The sequence below is a fragment of the Triturus cristatus genome, chromosome 2_1 (assembly GCF_964204655.1).
Source record: "Triturus cristatus chromosome 2_1, aTriCri1.1, whole genome shotgun sequence".
Lineage (NCBI taxonomy): Eukaryota > Metazoa > Chordata > Amphibia > Caudata > Salamandridae > Triturus > Triturus cristatus.
Window position 1 is genome coordinate 440361732 of NC_140581.1, and position 12199 is coordinate 440373930.

Sequence of the window (12199 nt, forward strand, 5' to 3'; positions counted from 1 at the left end):
GTTGGCAATGTTGTACCGCAGCCGCTCCAAACCTGTGGTCTGAAGACCCCTGGGGTCTGTAGCACCAATTCCGGAACCTGCGGACCCTTATGACCGCTAACCAGTATTTCTGTGAATGATCTCAAGCGCTTTCAGCTAATTAATTGTATGAAGATGATTCCTTAGAAGAGGATCACAGTTATATCAAGTTACATTCATACTTACTTGATCATCGCTGTACTGCCTTCCTATTGTGTTGGATACATGTGTTAATAAAATCAATGAAGATATGTTAAAAAAAACATAAAGCATTTAAAAAAATGTTTTTAGTTAGAAGCTGATTTCTGGTTCAGGACAGAGCAGGTGTGAATGCGCACTGTAGCTGTTCACATTCAAATACGCTCTGACCCGAACTAGAAATCAGTTTTGACTGAAAATAATTTTGAATTACTTTTGATTTTATAGAAAATAATAAACATCTGTACACTTAGAGAGCCAGGGCTCTAGGCGCTCAGCGCCCACCTGCTAGTATGTGCTGGTTGTCTGCCCAAAAGGCCCTTCCGGATTGCACATGCTCCCATCCACGTTATACATGGGCGGAAATACCTCCACTGACAAAGTACCACTCTCCAGCAGTGGCGGCTGGTGACATTTGAAAGTGGTAGGGCGTAAAATGATTGTCGTACTACACTACAACGAGCGAGCGACCTCAAACAACCCATGAGAATTTTTTTTAAATGAGTGGACAAATGGCGCATTTTCCTGCAAACGTGAGGAAGCAGGAAGGTTAATAAAGCAGGAGGTGCACTGCTGCCTGATGTAGAGTCCTCCGGCACCCGCTCCCTTTCTCCTCCTTTTCATCCCTTTTGAATCTAAGACACTTATGTAACCTCTGCAAGCTTCCAGAATTTTCACATATTTCCGCAAACGTGTCACCATACGTTTCACTCCCACTAGTAACCCACATTCATAATTTCCTTATGACAATGTCCTAGTAGTCAAAATATGTAAAAATATGTTACTGTATTGCTGTGAAGTCTGGGCTGGCGCAGCCGACTCACACTACACTCTGGCCCTGCACTGTCCCGTGCTGCTGTGGGGGTCCTGTCTGTCACCCCTATGTCAGTCTAGTGTTTCCAGGGGGTTCCGACATGAAGTGATGCCACTCAACAGAAGCAAGATGCAGTACATACATCTGTGGGCCGGGCGGTCCGTTCCACCACACTTCGGGCTCCAGTGTCCAACGCCGGCTGTCGAGGCACATGCCATGTTTCTAAAGACACCCTGATTGCTTGCCTTGCTATATATATATGTGCTAATAAAAGATCGTTTCCTGGATTGATTTGGCTTCTTTTCATCTATGTATTGATGGACGGATGTTTGTATTTAGGTCGATAAAGGACCTCAGTGCGTCCATCCACTAATCGTACAATCACAGTCCGCATGTATTCCTGCAAACAGGGGCCTGGTCTTCGGGGAGTAAAGCATCACGCCGCCTCCTATGCTAATAGTGGTGGGATGCTATGAGTGACGCTAGACCCGTTGTTCATTCAATGCTTACATTTTATACAAAATCCTGGCTAATGTACAAGAAAACCATGCTTTTTCAAAATCTAGATGATTAAACGTAGACCAAGTAAATAGCAAATCGCAGAGTATTTTCTGTCACGTTTAGTTCATGAAACTAACAGCCCTATACATGAGCTCAATCTAATCAAATTGTAAACACACTATTTCTTCTGTTATTTGTAGTTCATGAAGCCAACTGCTCACCACATACCTCAATCTAATCAAATAGTATTCATATTATGTATTCAGTGTTATTTGTAGCCCAGTAAACCAATTGCCAACGGCATCATCTTATCTAATTAAACAGAAAATGCAGTATTTCTTCTATAAATAGTAGATCAATAAACTAGAAAAATGCCCCCGGCACTTATCAGAGGGTGAGGCGGCTCAGGGTCCAGCAGAGGTGACTCGATGCCATGCATACCAAGTCATTTCATGCCCGGCCGATGTGTTTACTCTTTTTCGCGCTGTTCTAGTTATGGAGAGCGGGGTTGTATCCGTTCTCTAGTCACTTACTGTATGAAGTCAAGCGCATTACTTATCTCCATGCCAACCAGACACCACGCAGTCTGCCATCAACATCGAGTCCAGGTTGCATCAAGGATACAGATCCATTCCTCAACAATGTCCATGAGGTGCATGTAAACGGTGCAGCCAATTCTTACATTTCTCGCTTTTCTTCATGTCCTGGCCCGCGTTGGTGCCTCTCTGCGACTGCCCCTTCAAACGGTCCAGAACACCACGTCCACGTGACGCAAGTGACTGGCAACCCGGCCCTCAATTGGCTGACGGCACAGCCTACTCCTCGCCCGCCGCCTGCCCATTAGGAGACCGAGGGGCTCCTAATGGGCATGCGCAAGGCAGCAAAAACACAAGTACGCATGACTGGGCATGGAGTAAAAAATTAAGCTCCATGCCCACTCATGCGCACTTGTGCTGCCTTTCCCAAAGGCGTCTGACAATGATGTCAGTCAACATGACACCGGACCGCCCACGGTCCGACGTCATTCTGACTGACATTCACAGAGGGAGGACTCGGGAGCTGTGGTTGCGGACATTCACAGAGGAGGGAGCTGCAGCTGCGGGCGCGGCGCGGGCGGGGGGGCTACGCCCCCACGCCCCAATGGACACACCGCGCCTGCTCTCCAGTAGGGAGCACGAACTCTGGCATAATGAGCACATAGCCTCCTAGTTTCTATGCAATCACTGTCACGTTTTGACACAAAAACCCTGAATGGTCTCCAACTTTGCCCATACAACATGGGACTTCTACTTGTGTTATCCGTGGTAGTCTCCCTCGGTCAGTTTCAGAGGAAAGTAGATGTGCTGAGTTCATAGAGTGGAAACTTATTTGTATATTTGTGTCTTATATTGTACAAATCGTAGCAATGGTTTGAGGGCGGGTCCCTGGCGTCCAGTTTTGAGTCCGTGGGGTCTGCAGACATCAAAGGTTTAAGAACCACCAATGTACAGCATCAGAAAGATGCAGTGCAGCACGGCCAAAAGCACAAAAGCACAAAAGCAGGCATGTAAGTGCAACTGCATCATTCTAATGCGCGCCAACAAACTGGAATGGATGCCATTTTTAAAATGTTACTGATCGGAGATGGATTGGTAAACCAAAAAAAAAATGAAAAAGTAGGTCCTCTCCACACCAAGCCAACAAAATAAATAAACAATAAATAAATAAATAAAAGACGGTGGGTGTGGGGGGCAACGGGGGAGCGGGTGGGAGGCAGCAGCACACAAGGGAGAGAAACACAGGAGGGCGAAGGGAGATGCACATGAGCCAGAAAGCACCAAGAACAAGAGGAAAGGAGGCAAGAGACAGGAGGAATGGGCCCAAGAATAAAGAAAAGAGAGACAGAGGGAAGGAAAGTGAAGAATTATATGGCAAGAGAAAAAAAATACAAAGGCAGGGAGATGAAAAGGAAAGATCATTGGAGAGAGAGTAGCCTTAGTGCCTTAGAGAAAGAGAAGCTCAGGATGGCAGTAGAGACAGCTACCTCTGAGAATGATGATTCTCCTTCCAACACTGCAGGTGTGCCTCCTATACGGTTCTAAAGATCTTGTGCACATACATATAGAAGGCTAGGATATTTTGGAATGCCTTATGAATTTTGAAATTACAAATATTACACAGCCTTTGAATGCTGTGTCCAAAACAGCCACTGTAACAAGTTGCTTCTCCAAGAAGAAAGACAGTCACTGGAAGAATACCTGCAGTAGATGAGAGGAACTATGAGCAAATAAAGGAAGCTCAGGTAAGACAGTTTGGGTTCAAAGATTGAAATAAATCAAGAGAATGGATATTGTTCCATTTGAAAACTAGATTCGGGGTGTGTTACGTGATTGGAATTAGTGGATGAAAAGGAAGGAGGCTGAGGATTTTCATGCCCTTAAGCAATTGATGATACCAACGTGGCTCCATGAGGAGTGCTGCACCCCACTTAAGCAATGCCAGTCTGACTTGACATAGAAGGGTCTAGATAGACGTGCAGTGTTGTCTGACAAGTAGTTACCTAGCAGGGTTAACAAGAGTCTGGAGTAACATAGATCTGAGCCAAAGAGGGTGAGGCATTCTCAACAGACTGGTTCCAAACCAGAGTGTAAGAGCAAAGACAATTCACCACGGGCAGAAAGGGAATTTGGTTCTGAATGAGGAACACAAAGATAAAGTAGGACAGGGAGGACTGTCCAAGCTCAACCTGATTGCACCACAAGATGGACTGATAGGTGAAAGAACCTGTACCAGCTACACTAATTATAGCAAGGAGATTGACTATGGGCGAGGAGACCTCAGAGGGCTCCGTTGCACTCAACATAGTGGCAAAGGGCATTTGGGTTGGAGACCCAATTGTCCTCGAGCATATCCATCCAAATACCATGGGGCTTTTATTGGAAGCAGGAATCACTGGGAGGAATGTTCCTGCCCTGAGGGACACAGGTGCCTATAGGACTATAGTTGAGGAGAAGTATACCAAACCAGAGAAAAATCCCCTTGTGCCAATGGCACAGGTTTGGTAACCAGTGGGGAAGACATGGACTACCTGATTTTTGCCAGTTTACGTTGAAATTATGGCAAGGCGACCATATTTGAGTTAGGGGCGAGACAGAAGCAAGCTGTGGGATGTCTCTTGAGCAGTGATCTGATTGTTCTTGGTTTTAGTGCCAGCACCAGAGCCTATGTAGCTCGGAGCACATCAGCAGTGTTGACCAAAGCACAGACTGCATGTCAGTCTCAGGAAGAGACTGGGTCCATTCCCAGGTTTGCAAGGACAAAACAAAGCTAGAGAGATGACCACTGGCAGACTCTGAGAAAGTACAGGCAGTAGCATCCATTGCTGGTGCTGTACAGTGAGAGGAGACTGACACACTTTAAGCAGACCAGATATTGGAGTACAGGTCAATACCAGAGCTGTGAGGTTTACAAGTTCTTTAAGGAAATTCCTGGGAGAAGTTCCACTAGGTTCTAGCTGAGTGCTCTATACTTGTGGGACTATGGAAGGAGTGTCTAGAAGGCATTATGTTGGTGGGGGGATGGGCTGCTATATAGTGAACACAAGAATCCTGAGTTGAGAGCTAGCAACAGGCTAGTGATTACCCTGGAGCATAGTATCTTCTTTTTGTCAAAGTTCAACGAAGTGTCTTTAGCAGGTCACTTGGGCATAAAGAAGACCGAGGATAGGTTGGACTCTTTGTTCTATTGGCCAGAGAGTGCACAGAGACACAAATATATTCTGTGGAACTTGTCCTACTTGCCAACTGAGTGTAAGCAGAGGCTAGGACCAAGGAGCCATTGGTGCTACTTGCAGTAGTAGTAGTTCCATTAAAGCAGCATTGATATTGTTGGACCTTTGGTCCTATTGACCCCATCCTCAATATCAGACAAAAAGTAGATCTTGGTTGCAATGGATTATGCCACCAGGAATCCATACGTGGCGACTCGCAGGAGCATGACTGCTAGGGTGGTAGCCAGGGAACTCCTAGAGAATTTCCTATGACTGTGGATTCCGACCAGGGAATACGTTTTATGTCCTCTTGTATGAGAAAGATGTGGGCAGTGCTTAATTTGAGCAGGTTGGGCCCTTCGGCACTCATTTTTAGGGACCTGCACTTAGTGTTCCTCATTAGACTTTGACCCAGAGCAAAACAGAAAAAAACACAAAGGGAGAAAGCAAAAGCCAGCAAGAGTGAGACAAGAAGGCAGAGAGTGGCTGGTGGTGGATTGAATTTACTTGATGTAGAATCAAGACTAGCGCACCCATAGTATTCTGCACCCTTACATGCAATAGTGCCAACTGTGGGCTTCTGAACAAAATTTCGGGCACTGGCACTTGTTCCATTACATATTAGGCCCTGGATGTGAGCACAAGCTAGTGTGAAATACCACTTCTCCACAACATACCACCTGCTGACCAATGGGTTAATGCAAACGTTAAAAAAGACCCACAAGAGCAGGGTGGAAATTTTGCTGGAAAAAGTAGGAAGTAGGATCTTCTCCTGCCATGTCTCTTGTTCACCTACAGAGAAATTCCACAAAAATATCTGTGTTCTCTTTGGGCACCCACTTCGATTAGTCAGAGAAGGCTATGAAAGAACTTCAGAGTCACCCCAGAGGCTATGGTGGACTATGTGACTGGCCCTAGGAGATTGATGGCACAATATATCAACCAGGCAAAGTAATTCAGGCAAGCCAAGAGCTGATGAAGGAATGGTATGACCAGAAAGCGAGACTGGGTGCCAGGAGGGTGGATAGGCGGTGATGCTGAAGCCTATTTGTCCTAGTGGTATAGGTCATGCAAAGTAGTGCAGAATTTTGTTTAGGTGATGTACTTGATGGACAGCATGTTCCACATGAACCAGCTGAAGTCATACCTCTGGAGAAACTATACAGTAAACATTCTAGCAATGACAGACGGGTTTGCATAGAACAGTGAACCAGGCCCTGACCAGCTGCACAGTGATGAGAAGGATGGTCCTGTCAAAGGGATACAACTTTCCCTGAATTGACCCTTGAACAGCAAGAATAATGTAGGGAGTTCCCTGGATGATTTTCCCATCCGTTTTACCTGGCACCAGTGTTGACACCAGTCTGTGTACATGAGATGGATACAGGGATAGCTTGCCAGTGAAGAGCAAGGTTCACAGGACGGGCAAGGGTACTTAAAGCAACAATTAGGTAATAAATAGAAGAAAGAACTGCTGCATGTTCACTTTAAAGGCTTCATCCATAGAAGTTCCTGGAACATTCAATGCTTGATCTGTGCTTTTCCTATTCAACCAACATTGTCCAAATTAAACATGTTATACAAAGAACACTTGTGTTGTTTTGCCCCTGTGGGTCAAGTATTATTCTTTTCTGGTAGTGTGCGTTAGTGTAGTATGGCCCTATCCCTGTTTGTCACATATCATTCTGTACTCACCTGCGAAATGTGATCCTCTACTTGTTAGTGATGTGTGATCCTATTCCTGTGTGTGTGTATTCATGTGAACGATGTGTGATTCTATTCATGTGTGTAATGTGTGATCCTATTCTCATTAGTAATGTGTGACACTCTTTGTACATGTAATGGTTGATTATATGTTACCAACCCCCACTGCTTGGGTCCATACCCACATTTCATACATAATTATATCCAGAGTGGTGTTGTGGGGATCTCCACCATGCAGTATGAGCATGTAATGAACAATTAAAGCATGAAAGGTAAGGACAGGACACAGGAATAAGAAAACACTGTTGATTTCAAGATACACAACAGAAACCTTACCGTTGCAGCGATATTTTAAGTTCGACCAAATGATGTTCTCTTGGGAAAAGCAGAAAACTCCAAGTCTCCCTCCACGCATAGTTGTGTCCACAGTAACCCCTGAGTCTGCAACCAGATCGGGGCCTTCATAGAATCTTGCCCTTTAAAAAACAAAAGTAGTAGAGTATTCTTTAGTTAGTCTATACATCCAAGAGTGTTCACACCTGTTCCTACTTGTAGTGCTGCTCATCAATAATATGATCTTGCCAAGGAAAAAGGGCAACTTATTTTCACACATTTGTGACTTGTACGGTTTTCAAACTTCTTATTGTAAATAAATTGTAGTAAACACTTCTTCGAGAATACTTTCAACAAAGCCTACTATTTAGATGTAACTGTGTTTAATCACGGAATTATTTTCACATCATTGGTTGTGAAATATCTAGTGCAAGACACTTAGGGGTATATTCACAAGAACGTGAGATAACTACCGCAAGAGTAGCCTAACGCAGCTCTCAACATCGCAGCCCATCGTGGGAAAAGTACACCGTGCCAACCAAGTATTCACAACGCGGCGGTAGCATGCGATGGTCACCAGATAACGTGTCAAATGTCAGCGTGAAAATCAACGCCATGCCGCAAAAATGCGAAACGCTAACGCAAAAAATCAGGCGATGAGGCCAATCGCGGTACAAAAATCAGCGAAAACCAGCCACAGGTCTGCAAATCCCACGTGTCTGGTGGGAAAATGCACTATAAAAGAAAGGAAAAAACCCCAAAATCAATTCAAACTGCGTAGCAACATGGATGCACCCGGACCGAGTGCAGAGGACAAGCCAAACTCCACAAGCCCCATGGAGGTCCAGCCAGGAACCCCGTGTCCAGGGAGGGGCAAGGAGAAGAGGAAGAGGAAGACGGGGTTCAGTACGCAGGAACACCGGATCATCGTCACTGAGGTGATAGAACACCATCAACAACTGTTCGGTACCTCCACTGCGGCACTGGCAACCCAAACCGAAATATGGCAGGCCATCGTCACCAACAAGTGTCGTAGAGGTCACTGGAGGAGGTCAAGAGGCGCTGGCATGAAGTGCATAGCCAAACCAAGGAGTAGCTCTCCGCCAACAGGGCGCCAGCAAGGGCGACTGGAGGTGGGAGCCCTGCGACACAGGAGGAGCTGGATGAGCTGGAGGAAATGGTGGCCACAGTCAGCTGTGTGGAGACGGTGGCAGGATTTTTGAGGGCATGGACACAGCCAGATACAACCTGACCCAACAGCAACAGGGTGAATAACGACCAGGGACGGGGAGACGGGGGGGAGATGGGCACAATGGCACACATGCACAATTATGTGTAGCACACTGCACACCCACAATGATCGTGGAACATGTCCCTGATAGCCTTGGCACACTGCAGGACACATAAAAACACCAAGTCGGCCCCCGTCCACAATGTGCACAAATGAGCCCCCCTCCATATCACCAACATCACAACCGACCCATGCACATGTGCTGAATCCAGCAAAGCAGAGGATCTGTGACCCACACAGACTATGCAAGTAACACTCCATGCCCGATAGCATGGCAGCAGCCAAAAACATGACATGGCCCACGAATCGACATGGAGGTAGCCCAGTGCGGATCACACCTGTAAAGGAGGAGGTCACACCCTGAAATGTCCATGTGCACCCACAACCCATGCCGTACAATACATGCAGCAGACAAACAATGCACCAGGCCACAAAATCTGTCCGAGAGCACATATGACCCAAGTCAAAAACAACTCAGCCCCCTAAAAGCACACAATTCAAAGGCACCCCGCCTCAAAGGGAGAAGGCTACACGAAATCAGAGCTGTAGGGGCAACTACCGCACAATGCAGTACACACACATAGCAATCACAGAACATCAGCAAAGACGGCAATGTGGTACAAGGTGCAACACCAACACCACAAGACAGGGCTCACAACTGGTTTGGCACGTGCGTAGTAACTGTCCACTCACATCTGGCATTGCCTGACACTGTGTGATGATAATGCATGGGTACTACCACACATCCGTCCTGGAGTCGAAAAACACACTGACTGCCATCAAATAGCCAGCTCCACCAAAACAGTCACAATGTACATTGCCATGCAGTCTGAATGTAAACACCTGCAAATCTTCAACATACATGTGTAACTCTGTTAACCTGCATCTCCCCTTTACATTGCAGAGGGACAAATAACACCTCCTGCAGGGCAGACCACACTTCCCATCATTGATGAACATATATCAAGACACCCTCCAACGGGTAATGGACAGCCTCCGCACCCCATCCCCAGGAGCAGGGCAGGCCAGCTGCCCCGAGGTGAGCCCACCACCTCCACAGACCACACAGCAGGAAACACACACCACCACGGCTGTCTCCCCGGACCCCTCGACCAATACATGGAGTTCCAACCACATGTGTGGGGTTGCCAGGTGGAGTTGGCTGAACAGCTGCGGGTGGGTTTTGAGCTCGTGGAAGCCAAACTCGATGCCATACGTGGTAGTCTGAGTCCCAACAGGGAGCATGCACAGTCCCTATCGGACACCCCCTGTACGCACCATGCTCCACCATAGACCTTGGCTGACCATCGCTGGGGCTATTAATCGAATACAAGAACTGTCTGGTCAGACAGGCATCAGTGTTGACAGCAAGCGTTAGCACAGATGTGGAGGTCAATGGAGACCATGGAGCAGATGCATGCTGGAAGTATGGCTACCATGGCTGGACACCAGCGAGTAGCAGATGGGAACTTCAATGCCCTGTGGTTCATCATCTTGCCATTGCTGCCACTGAGCCTGCCCCAGATGACTGCAGCAGGAACATTGACACACACAGCTCCGACCCCTGATGCATCAGTGGCACAGAGTGATGCTGCCCCATCACCTTCGCAGTCTGATGTGTCAGTGGCACACAGTGATGCAGCCATCACCCCGCCACACACACCGGACACACCGGACACAGAACCCGTATCAGGTGAGTAAGAAGGGGATGGTAATTACTGTGTGAGGAAGGAGGCAGTAGCATCCATCACCGACATATGGCCTGTCCCTGTCTGGTTCTGACCTAGGCATCATGCCCTGGATAATACCTCCTAATGACCACCGGAACACGCTGCGATATTCACCCAGACCCCGACACGGACTGCCATATCTTCACTACTGGCCAATTACACAGCAATCCTGCTGCGGACTGCACTCCCCCTCTTCCTAATCACTTTTCAATCCCCAAAGGACTCTTGTTGGCCCACCACTGGACTTCCATGTGATGTGGGCTTGGATGGCCATGTACAGCTCCAGCTCCGTCAATCACCTGAATGTGAATAAAACATTCTAAATCACACAGATGTGTCATTAAAATGTTCACTCATGTATGGAAGTATGGCTGGATGTAGGGACAATGATTGCACATGAAGGTACACCCTGGTAACTGCCATCTATGCGCATGTGTATCCCTGAGACACATGGCCACTTGGATGACTGTGAAGGTGAGTACTAGCTGTGTGTCCATTGCACATCAACACCAATCTCACAACCCCCCAACTTAGGCACGCATCCATGTGTTGAATAGGGCTGTGTGTAGGAATGACCAAATCTGTAGCAGGCCAGGAGTGGTGTCCTACATCACATGTGATGGCAGAACTTCATGTCGCATACCTACTTACACACATCTGTTGGACACATTCTGTTATGATATGACATTGCTCCACATGGTAGGAGGTTTGTAACCATACTCACATTGCTGAAGTCACATACGTGCACATGTCGGCCAGCACCTATCCCAAAACAATGTCTGGCTCACAGAGGGGGAGCTTGCAAAAGGGACACACCCCCATTGCACATGCGTCAGTCAGTTCCTCCCTGTGTATGGACGATGCTCATTGTGGCACACGAGTGGACAATCTAATCAACACACCTCGCAGTTAGACACCAGTGGAGTGGCATAGACATGTGCGTGTCAGTACGAACGAGGCAATGCCCACAACAGGCATTCTTAAGATACTTACAAGCAGCATGGGTACATGTCGAGCATCAGGAAATGGTGGGGCCAAAATGGACAACAATCATCACGGATGGCAACGGTCTCAGCCCACCTTGCCTTGCTCAATGAGTCATGTGTTGTTTGGCGTCTGTATAACAATAGGGTTGAGATACGCACTACAACCTTAGTTCATAAATGTTGCTTTCAATCTGTTGGTCTTTATGTGTGCTCCAGGGGTGGCGTCTTCATTCAGACGTCGATATGACCAATTGAATGTGAAGCACTTCCCATATGGGTTGTGTCCCCCTTGGGCACTACCGTTATGCAGTGTTTTTGTCGATTTCTTTCTTGAAATAAACAAGCTACAATGTCAATTGTTTGTATTTTATTCATCATACATTGTTATTTGTCCATCTTTTGTTTATTGATTCATAGTATAAGGACTATTGTTTATCCAATGCATTTCGGGTTATTCAAAAACCCTTCATCAGGGATTAGTCCTAGGATAAATGTTAAATAATATCATGAGGAATGGTAATTCATTCTGTTTCAACTAAAACTAAGTCTTAGAGAAAAGCGGGGTGAAACGTGTTGCGACAAGATTTAGTCTAAAGTGATTACAAAGGTGAACAAAGATAAAACGATATTATTGCTCGTACCTTTCTTGGTTATGATCGTTTGATGTACCGCTTGGCCGGTATTTTAGTTGCTGTACCAGCGTTTCAAGTGATGTTAATATCAGCGCGGTGTGGATAAAGTTCGTGCTTGTGCCTCTCCCGGTTGCAATCCTTTGGTGTGCCGCTTAACCAATCTTTGGTTGCTATATGAACGTTTCACGTGATGTTAGTATCGACGCGGTGTGGATAAAGATAAAAATAGGACTGTGGATTGATT

General features: G+C 46.6%; 1 protein-coding gene across 1 annotated transcript in view; it reads right to left on the reverse strand.

Annotated features, from left to right (window-relative positions):
• THBS4 (thrombospondin 4) overlaps positions 1-12199 on the reverse strand; it is a 257747-nt gene that overhangs the window by 1339 nt on the left and 244209 nt on the right. The window contains exon 21 of the mRNA XM_085632230.1: positions 7320-7459. Within this exon, the coding sequence (XP_085488356.1) occupies positions 7320-7459 (140 nt within the window). The remainder of the gene's footprint in view (positions 1-7319; positions 7460-12199) is intronic.